General features: G+C 32.2%; 6 protein-coding genes across 8 annotated transcripts; 1 reads left to right on the top strand and 5 right to left on the bottom strand.

The window, feature by feature from the left end:
- Positions 1-1,399: 1,399 nt before the first annotated feature.
- LOC108458966 (WAT1-related protein At1g25270-like) lies at positions 1,400-4,778 on the bottom strand. The gene is made up of 7 exons (XM_017758350.2): positions 4,419-4,778; positions 4,279-4,341; positions 4,084-4,200; positions 3,452-3,716; positions 3,202-3,360; positions 2,969-3,120; positions 1,400-1,772 (listed from the first exon to the last, which is right to left on the bottom strand). The coding sequence occupies exons 1-7, from the start codon at positions 4,610-4,612 to the stop codon at positions 1,559-1,561; spliced, it is 1,164 nt and encodes a 387-aa protein (XP_017613839.1). The 5' UTR covers positions 4,613-4,778; the 3' UTR covers positions 1,400-1,558.
- Positions 4,779-6,222: 1,444 nt separating this feature from the next.
- LOC108458965 (uncharacterized) lies at positions 6,223-7,171 on the bottom strand. The gene is made up of 2 exons (XM_017758349.2): positions 6,832-7,171; positions 6,223-6,760 (listed from the first exon to the last, which is right to left on the bottom strand). The coding sequence occupies exons 1-2, from the start codon at positions 7,009-7,011 to the stop codon at positions 6,410-6,412; spliced, it is 531 nt and encodes a 176-aa protein (XP_017613838.1). The 5' UTR covers positions 7,012-7,171; the 3' UTR covers positions 6,223-6,409.
- A 2,121-nt stretch (positions 7,172-9,292) lies between these two features.
- LOC108458224 (uncharacterized) lies at positions 9,293-10,684 on the bottom strand. Its single transcript, XM_017757536.2, has one exon. It carries the CDS (start codon positions 10,682-10,684, stop codon positions 9,434-9,436), a length of 1,251 nt encoding a protein of 416 aa, XP_017613025.1. The 3' UTR covers positions 9,293-9,433.
- A 665-nt stretch (positions 10,685-11,349) lies between these two features.
- On the bottom strand, positions 11,350-12,963 carry LOC108458225 (uncharacterized). The gene has a single exon (XM_017757537.2). It carries the CDS (start codon positions 12,541-12,543, stop codon positions 11,542-11,544), a length of 1,002 nt encoding a protein of 333 aa, XP_017613026.1. The 5' UTR covers positions 12,544-12,963; the 3' UTR covers positions 11,350-11,541.
- Positions 12,964-13,673: 710 nt separating this feature from the next.
- LOC108460779 (fructose-1,6-bisphosphatase, cytosolic-like) lies at positions 13,674-16,104 on the bottom strand. The gene is made up of 11 exons (XM_017760423.2): positions 15,929-16,104; positions 15,785-15,832; positions 15,596-15,670; positions 15,446-15,507; positions 15,233-15,299; positions 14,837-14,950; positions 14,638-14,724; positions 14,430-14,566; positions 14,188-14,274; positions 14,033-14,108; positions 13,674-13,946 (listed from the first exon to the last, which is right to left on the bottom strand). Exons 1-11 carry the CDS (start codon positions 16,085-16,087, stop codon positions 13,833-13,835), a joined length of 1,026 nt encoding a protein of 341 aa, XP_017615912.1. The 5' UTR covers positions 16,088-16,104; the 3' UTR covers positions 13,674-13,832.
- Positions 16,105-16,265: 161 nt separating this feature from the next.
- LOC108460778 (pentatricopeptide repeat-containing protein At2g17140) lies at positions 16,266-20,854 on the top strand. 3 transcript variants are annotated; one of them, XM_053026594.1, is made up of 5 exons: positions 16,266-16,403; positions 16,888-19,586; positions 19,888-20,172; positions 20,262-20,379; positions 20,489-20,854. In XM_053026594.1, exons 2-3 carry the CDS (start codon positions 17,095-17,097, stop codon positions 20,000-20,002), a joined length of 2,607 nt encoding a protein of 868 aa, XP_052882554.1. In that variant the 5' UTR covers positions 16,266-16,403; positions 16,888-17,094; the 3' UTR covers positions 20,003-20,172; positions 20,262-20,379; positions 20,489-20,854. The 3 variants fall into 3 exon arrangements, with proteins under 3 accessions (XP_052882554.1, XP_052882555.1, XP_017615911.1); XM_053026595.1 differs by lacking the exon at positions 16,266-16,403 and adding an exon at positions 16,490-16,651; XM_017760422.2 differs by lacking the exon at positions 16,266-16,403 and having other exon boundaries at positions 16,691-19,586; positions 19,888-20,176.
- The last annotated feature ends 1,532 nt before the right edge of the window (positions 20,855-22,386 follow it).

Genomic DNA, 22,386 nt, shown 5'->3' with positions numbered 1-22,386 from the left:
ACCAAGCAAATTTTCCTTATTTACAAGAATATTTATAGAAATATATATAGGAGAGATCCACTTAGACAGTGTAAAATTTAAGTGATTTTTATATAATTAATATTTTAATAATTAACATCATATTTTATATTTTATTTATATAGATCATGTATGATAAGTTTGACATAAATTAAAAATTTTAACTATTCAGTTTATGTAAATAACTTTCAATCGTTAAACACATCTTAATATAGACAATATTAAGATCAACATCCAATATCCAAAAACAAAAACACCATAACCATAAGACCAACATCCAAGATCAAACCACCACAAAGAAATGAAAAAGAAATTGAAAAAGGCTCTTCTTTTTTTGAACTTACTGTTACTTTGAGCGCAATCAGTACAACAAGCGTCATAGTAATCCACCTGAGGTGCTACGTTTTCCATTTGTGAACTTAAAATTTCAGTATTGAAAAAAAAAGAAATTTAAAATAGTCAGCAATGTGATAAACAAGTACAATTTGATAAATTTGTAATACAATATTTTAGTTTCTACCCTTTTTTTACTTAATCCTTAGTTTTTTTTACCATGATCAATACTTTAAAAAAAGATATATTTTTGGTAACCAAAATGAAAGTGAGAACATAATTTAGTTTGCATAGTTAACCATCGTTAGAGATTTAACGATTGGGTAACTAAAATGAAAGCACCTTATAGTTGAGTGTCAAAATTGCAATGGCCCAAAATAAGAGCCCCCTAAAAGTTAAGTGACCAACTAGGTAGTTTACCCTATATTCTATTGGTGTAATGACAAATTTAGTCCTCAAAATTTTACACATTGTGTCAAATTGGTATTGTTTAACAAATTTAACCCAAAAATATTTACATATTCTATCAATTTGGTCTTGATTTAACAAATTTAGCTCATAACATTTACATATTTTGTCTAACAACACAATATATATATATAAACATTAAGCACTAAATTTATTATTATATCAATCAAAATTATATATAATTAACAAAACCATGATTAATTATCCTTAATTAGTTATTTATTTTCAAAATTGAAAGATTACATTACTCTAATTTTTTAAAAAGAATCAAATTGCTCATAGATATTAAATATTTTTACCAAAAAAAATTTAGATCCACCACTTACACATAATAAATTAATAACAATTTTCAAATAATTATATTAAATTAAAATATATATTAAATTCAACCATCAGAACCATTTTAAGAGATGAGATGATGATTATGGCAAGCTCTCATAGGTTAATGCACACAACACAAAGAAAACCCTTTCATTGGATAATTCTACTCATAAAAACAACATATAAATTGCTAGCTATATATTGCTGCTACATAGCTATAATAATATATAATAAATGATCTAATATCATATCAGGTGTACAAATTGGCCTTTGAATTACAGGTAATAAATCACCAAAGATGAGCTTTCAAAACAGTGTCTTATGCAACAAATATATCTGGCAGTAAACTGTAAGTTGCTGCGAATGGCCAAATTTCTTTCTTTTTTTTTCTAGTTTTGAGGGGGAAAAAAAGACAATTTTAAGCTAAAATTATTACAGGTGGAGTTTCAGTTCCTTCATGCTCTTGTTCTTCATCAGTTTCTTTATTTTCACTTTGTTTATCTTCTTCTATTTCATTTGATTCTTCATCAACTGTTGGTACTGGTACTAACTGTGTTTTTTGCTTCATCTCTTTGGCTTTGCCCCATAGTACCACATATACTCCACATACTATCATTAATCCCCCTATGATACTGTTGATTTCCCAGGAAAAAAGAGAAACAATTAGAAACTAAAACACCATTTGCAGCTAAGTTATTCGAGTTTGGATGTGAGTGTTGTATAGGTATAAAGATAGCAATTTGATTCGGATTTAGATCATGTAATTTTGGGATTCAGTTGTTTTAAATTTGGGTGTTTTCTGGTTTGAATGTTTTTATAGTTGAGAGTTTGAGTGTTAGTGTTGGGCAAGTATAAAGGTAGAATTTGATTCGGGTTTAGATCATTTAATCTTGGTTTTTAATTGTTTTAAGTTTGAGTTTTTGTGTAGTTCAAAGTTTAAGTCTGAGTGTTGTGTATATATAGGTATAAAGATAACAATTTGATTTAAGTTTATATCATGTAATTTTGGGTTTTATTTGTTTTATAATTTTGGAGGTTTTCCAGTTTGAGTTTTTCAAGTTCAAAGTTTGGGTGTAACTGTTTTGTAAACTTAATTCGGGTTTAGATCCTGTAATTTTGAGATCTAATTGTTTTAATTTCGGCTGTTTTTGGATTTAAGTTTTTTTTTGTATGGTTCAATCCTTTTCAAGTTCAAACTGTCTTGAGTTTAGCTGGAGTTTAAGTCAATCTTAAGATATATTTGAGTTCAACCCTTATTGAGTTTAAATTTCTTTGAATTCAACTCGAATTTGAGTCAATTTTAGGGTATTTTTTTATTTTGAGTTTTAAGTTTAGGATTTTCTATTTGAGTTTTAAGTTCTAATCGTTATATTCAATAATACCTTTGCATTTTTTAAGTCATATTTTCAAGTTTGGATTGTTTTCGGTGTAATTCAAATTTGAGTCAATCTCAATGCATAATTGAGTTTTACATGTTCTAAATGTTTTAGAGTTTAGATAAAGATTTGAACTATTTTAATTAAATTCAATTCATATCTAAGCTAATCTCAACTTAAATTTTGATTTTGAGTTTCGGGTTTTTATTATTATTTATTATTATCTACGTTTCAGGTACTAATCTGGAGTTTTCTTTTTCGTATTCAATTTGTTGTAAGCTTGAGTTTGTTTTCTTTAAAATTTAGTATATTAAATCTTTTCAAGTTTTAAATTTTGATCTTTGGAGATTCGGTCTCATTTTGCCACCATTGTTTCTATATCCATATTATAATTACCATGTTAGTGCTATAAGAATATAATAAAATAGTAAAGCAAATATGACATAATATACCTTCCTAAATGCAGCTTTTCATCAAGTAACAAAGATCCCACAATAGCAACAAACACAAGCCCCAATGGATTGAATATAGCTGCATACAATGGTCCCTTCAACCTAACAGCCCATGATACCAAAAACACCAACAAAGCAGACCCCATAATTCCCTGAAACATAAGCAAAAAAACAATGTCAACATGTTCAATTCTCCCCCAAAAGAAAAACCCAACATGTAGCCATTAACATACCACAAAAGCAACAGCTGAAAGCCTAACATTCCACCCAAGCTTCCATTGATTCCAATCCCTCACAGTACAAACTGCATACAAAGCTCCTTGTATTGATCCCATCAAACACATCAAAGCAGTGCTTGAATACAAGTAAGGGAACCCCACACTCATTTTAGCCTAACAAAGTTCAAAAATTAAGTACAAAAAAAGACCATGTAAGTAGAGTGAAATTGATGGAATAGGAAAAGGAAAAGAACCCAAGTTTTACCTGATTGATCAACCACAAAGAGAAAGAAATGCAACTCAAAAGACCGAAAAAAGCACCGATAATGAAGTGACCAGTGCCATGATATGAAGGTCCAGGACCTACTTGTTGATGATGATGATGATGCTTTAAAAGGTTTACATTTGTTGACCAGATGTTTATGTCTATACCTTTGTAAAATGTGAATACCATTGCTCCACCTATTCCTATTAATGTCCCACACACTTTGGCTTTCCCTGCATTTGTTCTTATTGCCAGTTTCTCCATCCTGTTATCATAATTAACTTTGTTTCAATACATGTTAAAAATAGCAAAAATTTAGAGACAGCTGGAATTGGGTTCCACGTTTATATTCGATTTTATCTCTGAATTTTGTGATTCTATTGAGAGTTCGAGGAGGTAATGGCGATCCACAAATTTTCACTCACCAACGCCCTTAGTGGGTGAGGGTGCTCCTGCTGCCTGTCAACTCCTCGAGCTTTTCACAGTGTCACTGAATCCACTAGAACTCTCAACAGAGTCAGAACAAAAACTAGTGATAAAATCCAACATAAACACCTAGAACTCAATACCACATCCATTGGAAGTATCCAACAGACAAAAAATCAAAATCAACAAAGGGTTAAGAAGTGTACTTGAAACAAATGGCCAAAATAAAAGTAAAGGCTGGAGCAAGGTTGATCATGGCTGCAACAAATGTTGCAGATGTATGCACCAAGCTTTGCAAGTACAAGTTTTGACCCAATGATCCTCTGTTAAATATCTTTACAATTAGCCACAGATTTTTGTATATATACATATATACACAAATAAATTTAAGTTATACATACCCGAATAACCCACAAAGAAACGCTTGAAGCAGTACTTTTCTATTAATTTTCTTCAAGCTCTTCCTGTAAAAAAAGAACACAAATAAAAAAAAAACAACTGATAAAAGAACAATTGAAACAAAAAAAGATTAAGCTTTAACCTTTCAAAAATAAGAGCAAGCGGAACCATGATAACAGTGGCGAACATGAATCTATAAACTACAATAAGCCTTAAACTCATCCCATCATCAGCAGCCAACTTATACATTACATTAACACCAGCAAATATGATCTGTACCAATACCATTAACAATGGCGGCTTTATACTATGAAAAATATTCTCAATTCGACCCATTTTTATGTATAAAACCTCAAAAATATGAAAACCAAACAAAGAAAAAAAAAAACTAGAAATCTTTGTTGGTTTTTTCTTGTTTTCTTCGCTTAATCCTAAGCTAGAAGAGAACCCAAAATTGAAAAATTAAAAACCCAGGAATCTGTGTAAATGCTTTTCTCTTTTTTCCAAATGTAAATTATAACATATAATTATTGTTATTTAATGATTTAATAATCATTAATTTTTGAAGAAAAATTAAATTAATTAAATTAAAATAAAAAGATAGTAATTTTCTCTAACTTCCAAAGAATCCAAAAGTAGAACGGGTCTTAGGCGTAGGAGTTGTTAATAAACTTATCAGATAAACTAAAAAGATATCCAGTATATTTATGTTCTCTCTTGGGGATTCTCATGCAAAAATAAATGGTAATATATATATATATATATATTTTCAAATAATGTAGAAAATATTTTTAATTAGTAAATGTGATATTTTATTATAAATATTTTGGGTAAACTACACCTAATGTTACTAAATTAACAGTAAGTTTGCATTTCGGACATTTAACTTTAAAAAGTTACAAAATGATCACTAAACTAGCTAGTAAGTTTTAATTGACAATTCGACAATTGATATAGTGGATTGATATCTTTTGATAAGTAGAAGAACATTGTTTAAATCTAAGTCAATGTGATAGTTAGTATCGAAGATCGAAGATTAAAACTAATTGAATTTTAATTAGTAGAATTATAACAATGGTGTAGACGTAAAAGTATATAATATAATAAAATGATACTATTTTAGATTTAAAATAATATTTAGAATTTACTTGATTATTCATAAAATCAATTATAAAATTTATAATATAAGTAATTAAAATTAATTTAAATATTTGATAAATTAAAAAATTAACATTTAGGATTGTTTTAATTAAAGTTAATAAAATTTAAAATTTTCCATATTAAAGCATGTACACTTGCACAATAAAAATTATACCAACCAAGCAAATTTTCCTTATTTGCAAGAATATTTATAGAAATATATATAGCAGGGATCCACTTAGACGGTGTAAAATTTAAGTGGTTTTATATAATTAATATTTTAATAATTAACGTCATATTTTCTATTTTATTTATATAGATTATGCATGACAAGTTTGACATAAATTAAAAATTAAAAGTTACGGAAAATGTAAAACCAGGTGTAAGTGGATTCCTCCTCTGTCTCTTTATATATATAATTTTTATAAGGTTTTTGCAATTAGTCCCTATAATTTGAAAAAGTTGTGGATTTAATTTCTATACTTTAATTTGGTTATTTATAGTATTTAAACTTTTAAAATTTTAAACTTTTAGGTCCTCATTGAGCTATAATTGTTAAATTTATTAATTTTTAATTTTTTTGTTGCTAAATGTTTTTTTCGTAAATTTTGGTTGTTAATTTCAAAAAAATTCATTTTCAATTTTTGCTTATGATTTTTTTTATTAGTTAATTAGATTTAAACATTTTCAAATTCAATTGTTTTGCTTATTTTGTTTTCATATTATTTTCAATGTGTTTTTCTTAATTCTTTTATAAAAGATATTTAATTTTAAGTAATCTAAAAAAATTAAATTAAGTTAAAAAATTCAAAAAATAAACACATTTTCCCTCCATTTCCCAAATAAACATAAAATCAAACAACATAAAATATTGTGGGTTTATGATTACATATGTTGCTAGTTTCCTTTGCTTCTTCCTCCTCCTGTTTTTCTTCTTTATCCTTAGTTCTCACATACATATATATATAAACTTTCCCTTACATTTCCCTATGATCAAACAATGGGTGCCTCAGTTTTCACTTCTTTTACAATGGGTTCTTCTTTCTTAGCTCCTTCACTTTTCTTTTCAGCCAAAACAATAATCTCATCATCTTCTTCTTCTTCTTCCTTTTTCTTTTGCTTGTCAGCTTCAACCATTGTTTTTGCCTCAACAATGACTTCTTCTTTCTTTGGGGCCTCCTTTGGAGCCTCAACAATGACTTCTTCTTTCTTTGGGGCCTCCTTTGGAGCCTCAACAATGGCTTCTTCCACTTTCTTTGGCGCCTCGACAATGGCGGCTTCTTCTTTAATCTTTGGTTCTTCAAGAGTTATTGTCTCCACCTTAGTTTCATTGCTCTTTTCTTCCTGTACAAAGAAAAAATGTATGTTAATGGGAAGCCTTTCATGTATGATATATTAGAGTGTTAAGATATTACATTATCAAGCAATGAACCAAGAGAATTCGGCTTGGTTTCATCAGCTTCCTTCACGACCACCGGTTCGTCTTTTGTTTCAACCGGCTGAACGGATTCTTCCTTGATCGGTTCTGGTGCGGGGACGGTGGCCTGTGAGTTTTCATCTTTCAAAACCTTTGGTTTAGTAGCACAAGCACCCATTATCGATTTCTTGTTCTTTTACCTTTCTCTTTCTTGGGATTTTTTTATATATATGCAGGAGAAAGGTTGAAAGAAGAAGAAGAAGATGATAGAGGAAGCCAAAATGGAAGGAAATGGAGTTTATTGTGATGAGATTATTAGGGTTACATTGAGTGGCTTTTATAAGGTTTGGTTTTGGGATCTTTGAGTGGTGTAGAATGAGTTAAGGAAAGCCATTGGTTGCCAAATTCACAATCTATTTTTATCTTGGAATCATTGAAAAATAAGTTAGGCTTTTTAAAATTTTCTTTTCATATAAATTTAATTACGGAAGTTAAATGAGATGATAAGAAAATATATTTTTATTATCTGTCATAACCAATATTTAATCCGGTTTATGTTTTTATATTTTAAAGATTTGATTTGTAGATATCCTTTAATCGTAAATGTTGATGTACTTGATCTATACTGTAAGATTTGGGGAGGCTCACATCTAATCCAGTTTATGTTTTCATATCTTAGAGATTTGATTTGTCGATACCCGTTAATCGTAGCCGTTGCTGTACTTGATCTGTATCTTTAGATTTGGGGAGGCTCAACTATAAATAGAGGCCTCCTCCCTCTTATTTTTCTTTGACTTATTCTTGTTTTGTTCTTCGTTCATCTTTTTTGGCTTCAAGTTACTTTCGTTTGAGTTGGGTTTTCGAGGAGGAATTTTTAACTTAGGCATTATTGGAGCAAGAAACTGCCTAAGGCCGCACAGATTGTGAGGCAAAAATCCTAAATACGTGACAATTGCTCCAAAAAATATCATAACCAATACCCAACTCAATAGGATACTATCTATTTTGAGTACACATAGCCCTCACGACTTTGCTCTTGGAAGCACCTATACACCCCAAAAAGCCTCTTATATAACCCAGGTCTCTCCCGTACTTTGCTGATGTGGGATTTGCCTAAGGTGTTATATTATCAATCATATACTACTAATTAATCAATTGTTTAATGATAAAAAATTAACCAATTATTTACTACTAATATTAATTATGATGCATTATTATCTTACTATTATTAATATTTGTAATTATGAAATTTACAATCAATATTTTCTTTTATATTTATTTATTAATTGTTAATTATCAAAATATTTGAACTAATAACTTTATTTCAAAAGGGTATACAATCTTGTTTTAATGATGTAATATTTTTTTAGTTAAACGAAAAATTGATATAATTTTAAACTTAGAGTAATGATGAAATTTGTAAATGTATAAACTTTTATTAATAATTTAAGCAATTTTGACATTTTAAAGATGAAATACATAATTATGGTCTTATTAATAATTTACTATTTTTTATGAATTGTTAAATACTATGTAATTTATTATTTACTAAAACATTTTTAATATTATTAATATGTCAATGTTATTTTAATAAACTAATTATTTATTAAACATTTTATTAATTCAAATATTCTAGTTTATAATAATTTAAAACATTAACTAAATTATTTTGTTCTCTCTACTAAAATGAACAAATTAATTCTTATAAGTTAAATGAAAGAGTAAAATTTCGATTCATTCTTTACTATTAAAAATTGATTATTGTATATCAGCATAAAGTGCACGTGGCACGTCATGTATAGTTATTGAGAGAACCCAAGTACTCTCTTTCGGATTCAAGAAACAGTTCTCAGAGATCTTTTTTCTTTTTGGAAGATACAGAAGCGAAACAATCAACCTATTGAGAAGGCCCAAAAGATTCTTCCAATGTATCATTTCTAGGTCCAATGGAATTCATAGGTATAGGAAGAAGTCTTGTCAAATAGAGATTTTTTTCTTTCAACCATATTTCAATTGTTAATACAATATATAAAGACCGCTGCTACAAATAGTACTACACCATTGATCGTAAGATATTGATTGCTTGTTGAACCCTGTGAATTGCGTGAAAGTAAGATACTCTAAATTCGAGGGTCCAAGAGTTTTATAAAACATTCTTGGTTCAACCACGCTAGTGTAACAATAGGAATAGATGGAATTTTTAACCGAAAAGACCGGTTTGTTCTTCGATCTAACATACAAGAACTAATTTATTAATTTTTTGAGTAAAAAGAACAAAATGCAACTAACTTCTAGTATAAGAGACTCAATGGTACTTTTACCAAGATTTAGATCAAAATCTTATAAATTTATAATGATAACGAATATACAATTTTGTCAATTTTTAGAATAAAATCAATAGTATATGGAAAGTTGATAAACCAAAAACCTGAATCCATGGCAATGGAAATTGACATGCATATCCAAAGATTCAAGAGGTGATTTTATACATTATCATTAAAAAAAAACAATAGATAATGTTTGAAACTATTAGAAACAGCAGCCATTGATTAAAAAAAAAAAAAAGAAGAAGAACCAACTTCGATATACTTAAAACCCTTTCAAGATCCAATCTTTTTACCCTTAAGTTGCAATGCAATGCATTCATTTCCATGTTTCAAACACTTGTTTACCAGTCTCATCTTTTCCAGTTCCATGTCCTGTTTCCAGCTTCGACACCTCCACTTCAACCGCTGTTTCTCTAAATCGAGCACCTTGGACTTCAGCCGTAGCTTTTGCTTCTCTAGTTGATATGCCCGGCGTGTCATCCATTGTGATCCATCTGCTTCATTGTCTTCAGTGTCCGGAATTTGGTTGAAACATGACGGTTTCAAAGAACTCGTGGGACCTACAACTTCGTTATTGCTCATAGGCTTGAACCACATTGTTGAGATCTCCGCAGAAAACCCGGAATTTGCCCCATTGTACTCGGTTGCATCACCTTCAGCATTTAAAGTTTGGTTAGAACCCGATGGGGCAATACCGTTTTCGCTAATCAGCTCTAACCACTTTGCTGAGAACTCTGCAAAATCCTCATTATCCTTAGCTGTGACACCAGCTTTTTTATCAGGCACGGGTTGGTTCGAGTCAAGTAGCTCGTAATCATCTACGTTCTTTAGAATAAACAACAAAGACTGCAACAAATCAGGATCATGAGGTAGATACAATCGATTGCCATTATGATACGAGCACATCTCTTCGAAAAACAAATGTTTTGACATCAAAAGTTTTCGTACATCTTCTTTCCCTTTCTCCGATACGTTTATTATATCCAAAAGCTTCGGGTTCTCAACAACCTTGCAAGAAGTGCCTCTCCCTAGTAAATCATTTAATCTCCTATATGTTTTGTTCAAATTATTAAACTTGTCCTCACATTGTTGTGGAGAGACGATGTAACCTCGTTCGAGCATCACCTTCGAAACACACTTCCATTTCCCAAGTTTCCTCAAAAGAGAAGAAACTTTTATCTGATTACCTGCACAATCGGTGGAAGGATCCTCTCCGATGTAAGAAAGAATAGTAATCAAAAGCTTCACCATTTTTCCGGTCCATTTCATGCGTTGCCATGGCGACCCGTCCTCATTCTTACCAGCTTCATTGTGCTCGAGCATGCATTGATTGGGATAATTTGTCACATCATCCTCAATAACAATGATTTCCTGTCTCTCGTTTTCAACTGAACCAAAAGCAGAAGGAAGTCTGGACATGCATGGCTGTTGTTCGTTTTGAGGCTGTATCGATCCTTGTAGGCCTAGACAACCGTATTCCCATTCCTGCAGCATGTTACCACCTGCTGATGGTTTACCTTCCATTGTTTCCAAGAAAAAATAAGCTTGTCGGGATACAATCCGTGTGCTTAGTTAGTATCTAGATGCCATTGGAGCACAATAACAGATATAAGCAGTTAAATGTCATTCTCGGTTTAGCACCAAGCTCAAGAAGTCCCATAGAATGATTTTCTTTCCATGGATAGCAGTAACTAGAAGGAGATTTATCAGTAAAAGCTTAAGCAAAGCAATACTTTACAGCCAAAGTCCGTCTAATTTCTAAGACCGATTGGAAGAAACAACACTTGATTTCACGAAAGTAGATCCAAACGAGAGCCAAATCATAAATTTGTGAACAAGAAAGAAAATGAATATAACAAACTCAAATAGCCAAATGGGACTTATCTGTTGCATGGAGCAAAAACGGCCATTTCCTCCATCTGACCTTTTGCTCTGTCTTTACAAAACTGCGATGTGCAAACAGCAACGACAGATAATAATTCAGATTTAAAGTGCAGTTGGTGCAATATGTGAATGCTTGGGAATTAGTGAAAACGGACGATAAAACTGAAACGGCCGAAAGGCAACTTGGGCACATGTAGCTTCGGTTTTAACATAAACACAATATCTAAGTGCCACTTGTCGGTTCATTAATGCTTACAAAACATACAGGTAACACAGAAAACACAGAAAACACAGCTCACAACAGGTTTATGTTCAAAATTCGTAACAATAGCCTGAAAACAGATGAAACAAAATACCATAACGTATCATTTAAGAAAACATGAGGTGACGATATTGACAACCGTAAACAAACCTAGTAAGTCTTTCGTTACACTAAACTTAAAATACAATTCCAAGAAGTACCCGAATCACAACACGTACTCAGTTTCAGAAACTACTCATTTCCTTGTTACTAACTTGAATGCCAAACGCTCATTTGCAAGCTTCATGCAGTCATTTTCCAGCCTCATCTTATCTAAATCCTTGTCCTGGTTCCAATTTGTCCTTCGCCACTTAAACCGTTTCTTTTCAAGCTCAAGCTTTTGTACCTGAATTTGTAACTTCTGCTTTTGCAGCTCGAGTAAACGGAATGCCATCCATTGCTCTTGCAATCCATAGGCGCTGCTTTTGCCATACTCCATACCGTTCAAACTCACGTCGTTTCCCTGACGAAACACATCATCCGGTTCAGCATCGTGCAGTTCTTTCTCGAACTCATCATCCCCATTGTATTGCCTCAACTGCAAGGAGCATTGCAACTTGGGATATTGAGGAAGATACAATCTATTCCTGGTATGGTACAAACACATCTCCTTGTAAAACAAATTTTTCGAACTCAAAATCTTCTTCACTTCCTCTTTTACCTTATCCGATACGTCCATTACATCCAAAAGCTCCGGCTTCTCCACAACCTTGCAAGAAGTACCTTTGCCAAGCACATCATTGAGTCTCTTGTATCTTTTATTCAAATCATTGAACTTGTCCTCGCATTGTTGAGGCGATACACGATAACCCCTTTTAACCATAAGTTTCGAAACACATCTCCATTTCCCTATCTTATGCGACATAGACGGTTTTCTCTTAACACCACCTTGACAATCAGAAGATGCATCTTCGTCGATATAACAAACAGCATTGATCAACAGCTTAACCATTTGCACCGTCCATTTCACTCGGCGCCACAAGAACTCGCCTTTCCCCTTACAACCACCACCATAACATCCATCACAACCACCACCACCACCTTCTTCATCAAAAGTATTCCAATTATCATCACAAGATTTTCCAATTTCTTTCATAACATCTTGAAATTGGTAAAATTGTGGGTTTAACCCTTCATGAACCTGAAATGAGCCATCACCTTGAATCAAATTATCATCTAATACTGGATTTCCCTCCATAGTTTACCAAACAAAAAGAAAATTTCAAGATTTTTAAACCTTTTAAAACCAGAAAAGGAAATTCTGCTAATATAGATGGTAAATTAAAAGCAGAACCTTTTGAGTGGATACAGCAATTAAAGTGAAATCAAGCACAAAGATTCAGAAAATCAGAAAACAATTAAACACCTAAATTGCATGCAACATTGTAGAAATCAAATATAACCCTCAATTTCATTCATTTTTTTTTGGGATTATTTTCAAATGCAAAAAAGCAAGTTCTAAAGCAATAATATTAGCTAAAAAAGAGACTTATCTGGCACAAAAGTAAAAACCCATTTCGTCATATTCATAAAGGTTTGTTTTTTTTTTTTTCCTTAACAAAGAAAGTTTTATATTTTGGCTCCAAAACTCCTTTTTTCTTAATTATTTTTTTGCGAATTTGCAGTTGTGCTACTACATGCGTCCAATTTGGCATGGTTGGGTCAGGTCCGACCCGGTTAAATCATGCCACACCTGTATATATGATTTGGGCTGCAAATACGAGGGTTAACATACATGGAAGGTCCTTGTATAATAGGGAATAATTAATTTAGTCTATTTATTATTAAATGAATCAATTTAGTTAAAGTTTAAATTGTAAATGTTAATATTTGTTGTATAAAAATGTCTTGAAAATTATATTTTTTCGGGGTCATAAGGAATAGAAATGGAGAGTAGATTATGGGGTATAATAGGAACTTGGGCAAATGTTCAATCTTTGATGTTAAATTATGGAGTATATTGATGGTTTGACCCTCATCCAAAATAGGAGCTATGATGGTGTGAAAATTTAATATGATAATGTGGAGGCAGTCAAAACTATTCAGAATTCTTCTCCGATAAGTTCGAACTTTGCCTTCATTAAATGAATTCATCACTTGTTGGGAAAGGTAAGATCTTGGATAATTAAACATCTTCCTAGAGAATATAACAAAACTACTGACTGGCTAAAATGGCTTTGGTAACAAACCAAAGATTGAAGACTTTTTGAGGAGATTCCAAGAGAGGTGCTAATACTTTCTTCTATTGCTCACTCGAGATATGGTCGAAATATTATGTAGTTAGTTTATTTGTCTGCTATTTATTGATTTTTTATATATAAAACTATGTTTTTTAAATAATAAATATTTATTTTATTTTAATTTGGTCATATTTGATTCTTCAATAGTACAGGGATTAAATTATTAGTACTCTTTAAGGAACCACATGTTAAAAAGCTTAAAAAGACTGATACAAAGTCTACAAGTTTATGCAGCATTTTCTTCTTCCTATTTTGCAGCATCAGCAGCAGCATAGAGTGCTTTAATTTCTTCAACGTCATCATAGCTACCAAGGAAAACCGGAGATCGTTCATGTATCTTCCCCGGAACTAAATCGAGGGCCTGCAACTCCATCAAAGATCAACAACATATGTAAATATATGTATGTATATATGAGAACAAAGAATAGTGAGTTGATATCACATTACCCTTTGCTTTCCAGTAAAAGCTTGACCTCCAGCTTGTTCCATTAGGTATGACATAGGGAAAACTTCGTAAAGAACACTATATTCGAAACACGAAAGCTCGATTTATTTGTATGAAGTTGTAATGAAAAAATGAAGCTTTTGAAACAATACTTTACCGTAGCTTCCCATTAGGACTTTTCTTATCTGCAGGGTATAAAAAGATACCACCATAAAGCAATGTTCGGTGAACATCTGCAACCATGCTGCAAAAGTGTAATGTCATTAGTTGAAAGTAACTTGTTAGTTTTTTTTTTCGTGTCTAGCACTCGTATTTGACCAGTATCCGGATATAATATAAGAATATGATCATATCTGATGCTCATATTTGAGTTCGAATAGCGTAGCTAATAGTAAATACCTTCCAATGTACCTAAGGGACTTTGGGGGTGAACCGTCTGTAGGGAACTTGCATTTTTCAACAAACTTTCGAGTTGGTTCATCCCAATTTTTGGCATTTCCTTCATTTACTGAATAAATCTTTCCTTTCTTAGGTATCTGCTCCAAAGCAAACAGGTAATGTAACTATAACATCATGACAACTTGATCAATGGAGTAAGTATTAATACCTTGATATCGGGATGAGTTAATATGAACTCCCCTAGAGATGGATCGAGAGTGAAACCGTTAACGCCGCTCCCAGTACTTAGCACTAACTGCAAAATCAAAAGAAAACAACACTTCCTTTAGGCTTCAATCATCAAAAAGCAAAACCGATTCAAGTTTCTACAAATGCTGATAAATGGTGATGAGAGACTGTTTTCTAACCGTGCAGGAGCTTCCGTACATACAATAACCGGCTGCTACGAGATTATTTCCAGGTTGTAATACATCATCAATGGTGGGATTGTCTTTATGTTTCACCATATAAATCCCAAATATCTAAATTACAAGAGGGAAAACATGCATGTTACCATTCATAAACCAGTTTCATTAAGCAAAAGAAGGTAAAAGTATCATGGAGACCCTGTACTAAGGGTTAGATTGCATTTTACCCCCTTTACTAAAAAAACATGGGCCTGTTTGCTCTTTGATTTTGTATAGGGACTAATTTGCCCTTTTTTTTAGTAGAGGGGTAAAATGCAATCAAACTTAGTACAAAGACTTTTACGTACTTTTACCGCAAAAGAACAAGCTTGAGAGTGGTGTATAAGGAGGCCATACAGTTCCTATGGAAACACCACAATCAATGTTTGAGGATCCATCCAATGGATCAAAAACAACAATGTATCTGAATAAAACACCACAAAATTTTGGCATGATAAGTTAGCCTAGAGTTCATACATGGATAAATATAGTGAATGAATATGATCTTTCAAGTATATAGAAAATTTTCAAAAAAGAATTGAACATATTCATGTCGGATTGAATATATACTTTCCACGCTTTGATTGATCCACAAATATAGCTTCTTCATCTTCCTCAGAAACCAGGAGGCACTACATAAAAATGTTTAATACAGAAAAATCAAGCACTAATTTTTATTCAATCAAGCATTTAAACAAATGGTTTTCAGGCATTATTTACTGTTCTTCCACTGCTAATCAAAGCCTTAACAAAAACTTCATTAGAAAGCACATCCAATTTCTTTTGTTCTTCACCCTGAAACATTGAAAAACAAAAACAAAATAAACCCAAATTTTATAATACAATATAGATCAATAGGGAAGCCATTAAAATGGGATTTTAAAGCTTTTTAAACAATTTAAACCATACCTGGATATTGGTTTCTCCAGCAAGTCCAAATAGTTTGGCAAGACCCGCCTATAAACGCACAAAAAAGAAAAAAGGATTTTGGGGTCAAATACATATATTTGAAGGAATGATCATTGAGAAAAGGTAAGTGTAAGAAGTAAGAACCTTGCTAACAGAAGAGCAAACGAATTTACAGCCAAGAACAATATGATTGAGCAAGATGGTGAAATCACCACGAGATTCAGGGTACTTGGTTTGTTCATTAAGGACATGGCGAGTGATGGTCATCAAATCAGTTCTATGGGCATCAGCTGCATGATCCATGGTGCACCCTTTTTTTTTCCTCTTCAATTTGGATTAAGCTTTTCCTTTTTTGGCGATCAAATGAAATGATAAAAGAATAAAACTTAGTGAGCAAAGAACCCTTTTCTTTTTTGCTTCTGTTATTGTTGCGTATGAAGGTGAAGTAGAGGAATATATATAATATTCCACGAATTAAGGATAACAAGTTGGGAATGTGGGATGATGATACCAAAGAATATAACCAAAATGAACAGAACCAGGTCGAGTCAATGGAGGATTGGGATGACACGTTTGGGGTACCCTTTGATCACTTGGCTGTGAGTCATCAAGAATCAAGGTCAGATCTTTTTATTATTATTTTTCCATCTATACTGTTTCTACTATTGCAAGCTGTTACCTTTTGATCAACAATGGCGTTTTCTTTATCCTTTAAAGTAAAAGGTAGTAGCTTGGCAGATACTAGTTATATTTAAAAATAGATAATTTAATATATCAAAAAATAAATTGATATTTTTAAGTATATATACATTAAGAAATATATTAAAAAATAAATTAAATTAACATTTTGGAAGGGAACATTCATAGGTAGGATATAATCTGGAACAAAAAGGCTAAATCAAATGACCTTTGAAATTTGGACATAAATTGAATTAAAAATCCGATTCAAACCGATCTTTTTTTTCTAACTTATTTTTCTTTTGAATCATTTGAACCGATTATCAATCCGGGTCAAACCCACCTTATTTACCGTTCTAGTTTATCTTTGGAGAGCTTTAACTTTGTTTATAACTGGACTAAAGTGACTTGTTTTGGTGTATCAGCTCAAACGGTGTCACCTGTCAGCAATCGAGCATTGATTCATCAAACAAGCAGCTCAAAATGCTATATTGATAACATAGCGAGACAAGGATTGCAAGGTTGAGGAAGCAGGCGGGATGCAGCAATGCTTGCCCCTCTAAAGGCTTGGATTCACCCGGCTTGGATTCACCCTTTGTTTAGCAATCAATAGTTGATCAAAAAACCATTACATGGGAACAACGAAGCTTACCCAAGCACTCCTCAAAAACACCAAAAACCCAAAGCTTGCATGGCAACTCTTCAAGCGCATTCAATCTTCACCATCCAATCCTTGTTTTCTTTCATCAGTACCCACCATTGCTCGTATCCTTATTCGTTCCAAAATGCTCCCAGAAATCGATCATCTTCACCTCCTTCTCGTATCCTCACAGCCTCAAGAAAAGTCCCTTCCTTCCCTCATTTCACTTGTTAATCTCTTGGCCAAATCGGGTTTCTTTGATAAAGCATTTTCCCAGTTTCAATCTATAAGAAAAATGTTTCCACAAAACCCGCCTTCCATCTGTTTGTACAATGTTCTCTTTGGATGTTGTATTAAAGAAAGACGTTCAGATTGTGTGCTTTGGTTGTATAAAGATATGGTCTTCGCTGGTGTTTCTCCGGAGACTTATACTTTTAATCTTTTGATTTGTGGGTTATGTGATTTGGGTCATTTGGAGGATGCCCGAGAGTTGTTTGATAAAATGCCTGAGAAAGGTTGCTTGCCGAATGAGTTTAGTTTTGGGATTTTGGTTCGTGGGTATTGTAGGTTTGGCCTCGCTAATAAAGGGTTGGAGCTTTTGGATGAGATGGGAAGTTCTGGGATTTTGCCTAACAGAGTTGTGTATAATACATTGATTTCAAGTTTTTGTAAGGAAGGTAAAACTGGTGATGCTGAAAAATTGGTGGAAAGAATGAGAGAGGATGGTTTATTTCCTGATGTTGTGACATTCAATGCTAGAATATCAGCTCTTTGTAGTGCCGGTAAAGTTCTTGAAGCATCAAGGATTTTTAGGGATATGCAAATAGATGAAGCATTGGGGCTACCTCGGCCTAATGTTATAACCTATAATCTAATGCTTGAAGGGTTTTGTAAGCAAGGGATGTTGGTGGAAGCAAAGGCCTTAGTTGAGTCCATGGAGAAAAATGGCGATTTGATGAATTTAGATAGTTATAATATTTGGTTGTTGGGTTTGCTAAGAAATGCAAAGTTAGTAGAGGCTCAGTTGGTACTTAAAGATATGGTAGATAAAGGTGTAGAACCTAATATTTACTCTTATAACATTGTGATGGATGGTCTATGCAAGAATGGGATGCTTTCTGATGCGAGAATGGTGATGGGTTTTATTGTAAGGAGTGGTCTTTCCCCTGATACAGTAACTTATAGCACATTACTGCACGGCTACTGTCGTAAAGGGAAGTTATCTGAAGCAAATGCTATTCTAAATGAGATGATGAGAAATGGTTGTGTCCCTAATACTTATACTTGTAATATTTTGCTGCATAGCCTATGGAAAGAGGGTAAAATATTGGAGGCAGAAGAGTTATTGCAAAAGATGAATGAAAAAGGCTATGGTGTGGATACTGTGACCTGCAATATTGTAATTGATGGTTTGTGTAAAAGTGGGAAATTGGACAAAGCTATGGAAATTGCACATGAGATGTGGACACATGGAAGTGCTGCTCTAGGTAACCTTGGGAACTCATTTATTGGCCTAGTTGATGATGTTAGCCGTAGCATGAGATGTATTCCTGACTTAGTTACATATTCGATCATAATTAGTGCTCTATGCAAAGCCGGAAAGATAGATGAAGCTAAAAAGAAATTCAGAGAGATGATGGGTAAAAACTTGCAACCTGATGCGGTTATTTTTGATACTTTCATCCATATTTTCTGTAAAGAAGGAAAGATTTCATCTGCATTTCGAGTTCTCAAGGACATGGAGAAAAAAGGATGTAATAAGAGCATACAGACTTATAATTCACTGATACTTGTCTTAGGAAGTAAAAATCAAATATTTGAAATTTATGGACTTGTCGATGAGATGAGAGAAAGAGGGATTACTCCTAATGTTTGCATATACAATAATATTATTCAGTCTCTTTGCAAAAATGGGAAAATCCAGGACACTACTTCTATCTTGGATGACATGCTGCAAATGGGTATAAATCCTAATATTTCTACCTTCAGGATGTTAATAGAAGCTTTCTGCAAGGCAAGTGATTTTGGAGTAGCGAAGGAGTTATTCGAGATTGGTCTTAGTATATGTGGTCACAAGGAAGCTTTTTATAGTTTAATGTTCAATGAGTTGCTTTCTGGTGGGCAACTTTCAGAAGCTAAAGTGATCTTTGAAGCTGCATTAGATAGATCTTTTCATCTGGGAAACTTCCTTTATAAGGATCTCATTGAAAAACTTTGTAAAGATGGGAAGTTAGAGGAAGCTAGTGGTATTTTGCACAAGTTGATTATCAAAGGATACAAATTTGACCCTGCATCATTCATGCCTGTGGTTGATGACTTGGGTAAAAGAGGAAACAAGCATGAGGCTGATGAACTTGCAGAGAAGATGTTGGAGATGGCTTCAGATGGTAGAGTGGAGAATAAGATATCTCGAAAACCAAAGGAATTGATCCATAGAAAAGAAACGAAGTATGGTGGAGATGACTGGCAAACAATAGTACACAGGTATGGCTAAAGTAGTAATTCTGTTTGATGCTAAATGATAATTGCCAAATATAGACAGTAGTGAACTGTAGTCTTCCCTCAAAAAAGTATTAAAGAACCATTATCTAATAAAATCACATATGTTATGTCATGACACTGCCAGTAAAGCCTTTGGTATCCTGGACCCCTATATGTGATATATTTTTAATATTGTCTTTGCCTAGTTACCCATCACGTTCTTTTCTATTGGTGTAGTAGTATATGGTTCTCTGTATACTGTTTGGTGTACTTGACATAGCTTCTATTTTATGTTCTTTTACAGAGATGATGGCAGTGGAATTGCTTTGAAAACCCTTAAGCGGGTACAGAAAGGCTGGGGTCAAGGAAGCATACCAAGTTTGCAGACCGAGAAAACTGAGTTTCTTGATTACTGGTGAAGTCGGTCGTTAAATTCCCATTTGTCTGGAGATGAGTTTATAGGTTACTAATGATTAAACAAGGATTAATTTGTCATTCACGAAGGATTTGCTAGGCAGCGCACTCATGCAAAATATTCATTTTAATTTCACCACCTTCAGAAGTCAGGAATGCGGGCAAATGATGCGCAGTAGGTCATGATGTGCTGGTTAATATCCGTAAATTGTCTGTGCTTGTGAAATGAATACCAAATTGCACCTTGTTTTCATATTTCTGCAGATGGATAGCAATTTACCAAGCTGAATGCTCGAGTTTATTGGTAAAGCTCTATATCAGTGATGCAGGGTTCTTACATGCTGATGTCCTGATGTTCTCTCATTGATGCTCGAGTTTATCGGTAAAGCTCTTGAATATTTCATATTCATTATGCCATCTTACCATGACTGCAACGACAGATTAAACAGAAAAAGAGAAAATATGAAAACACTTTCTTTTTTCTTTTGCAGCCAGCGTACAAGGAATTGTGTTAATTTCAGGGTCTGGTAACCTCCTCACCCTTGTTCTTAATCCTAAACTGCTAATTTATTAGGAATGTATTACTACAATGGATGGAGATTCAAACTCCGTGTTAGTCTCTGATGTAGGGATTTGTACATTGTACTTTTGAGTTACTATTCAAAAAATTGGGTAAATTAGTTTACAAAACGTTAGATCAAAGAGTAAACCGGTCTTTCTGTAAAAATTTTGTCCGTCTATCATTAAAAACTTGTCTTTGTACGACAACATGAGATACACGTCACCATTATTGTCTAGTTATTCCGTCAGTCACGCTAGTTTTTTACAGTACAAATAGATAAAAATTTTAAAACAAAGGATCAATTTGCTTTTTGATCTAACCTATATGAACTAATTTATCTATTTTTTGAATAGATGGAATAAAATGCATTCTAATTCTTAGTACAAAGACCTAACATAGTACTTTTATCAAGATGAACTGATAATAAAGAATGTATGTACATACCATTTTGCTTCTATTTTTCTATTGGTAAATAGATATACCAGATAGTCATTTTAAGCAGAGACAATCATTCAACAAAAATGAAAACAATTACCAGTGTTATAAAAGTGATGAATTAATTCTTTTATTACTAAAAATTATGATTATTAGCAAAAGTCCACTGTCTTTTTATAGATTTTATTTTCATGGAAATTGTGAATTTAAAGTTGAAAATATTTTTTTAAAATAGGTGTTATGATTTATTTGGCTCTTCAATTAAAAAATACCATTTTAATCTTTCATTCAATTTTTCGTCTCTTTTAGCCCTTATAATCGTCTTATATGTCGAATCATCTCAAAATAAATGAAAAATTAATATATGTTAAATTTGTTGACGTAATATTCATGTAGATGTTATGTCACTTCAAAATTTAAATTTAGTAAATATTAAATTTTTCATTCATTTTGAGATGATTTGATAAGTAATATAAGTTTAAGGATTAAAAAATAAAATTTATATAGAAAATTAAAATGAATTTTTGTAAAGTTAAAAGGTTTCGAAAGAATATTTAAAAAAAAGTGTCTTGGAAAGCAAAATGTTATCTTGTAAACTGAAATATGTATGCCAAAGCTTTTAAATTATTTTTAAAAGTTGTCTTAAAGAATCTAAATATTAGAATACACTAATAGTTCAATTCTGAAAAAATTCAAGTTTAAAGTAAGCTCGACGTGAGTTCATTTGAGCTCATCTATTTGCTAGTTTTAAGTTGAATTAGTTCATATTGGTTCGCGAATTAATTAATTATTTACTTTTTATTAAATTGCTTTAATTCATTTTTACTTTAATTGATTTGGTCTAGTTTAGATAACATTAAATTTTAAAATTTTCATATTTTTAAAATATTTGTTTTAATTTTAAAAGTTTTAATTTTATATTTTTAAAATTTTCAAGGTTTTAAAATAAAAATAATTGATATAAGTGTAATTATTGAGAGTATATTTTTAAAATTATAACTAGATTGAGACAATGTATTATATTTGTTAGTATACAATTTCAATTGCTACCTCATTATTCAATCAAACATTTAACAGAACTAAACGGAAAAGAACTAAAATAGACAAATCTAATTAGTTGAGAGATTAATTTTAAAATTTTTAATAGTTGAGTGACCAAAAAAAAATCACCATAATTAAGTGACTTCTTGTGTAATTTACCCAAAAATTAATTTGATCTCTAACACAGGCAACTAGACCTAATCATGCATCAGGTCACCAGCCTGGCCTGCGCGAAAAATGGGAGGATTTAGGTAAAAATATAGGTTCGAAAAATGAGTTTAGACAAAAATAAGGTTAATTTGTTAAATGGAATGGGTCTCAAGTAGGAATTTTTTAGCTCGAGTCAGCTTG

Source organism: Gossypium arboreum, chromosome 4 (genome assembly GCF_025698485.1).
Source record: "Gossypium arboreum isolate Shixiya-1 chromosome 4, ASM2569848v2, whole genome shotgun sequence".
NCBI classification, from domain to species: domain Eukaryota; kingdom Viridiplantae; phylum Streptophyta; class Magnoliopsida; order Malvales; family Malvaceae; genus Gossypium; species Gossypium arboreum.
This window is presented reverse-complemented; position numbering and strand designations above follow the sequence as displayed.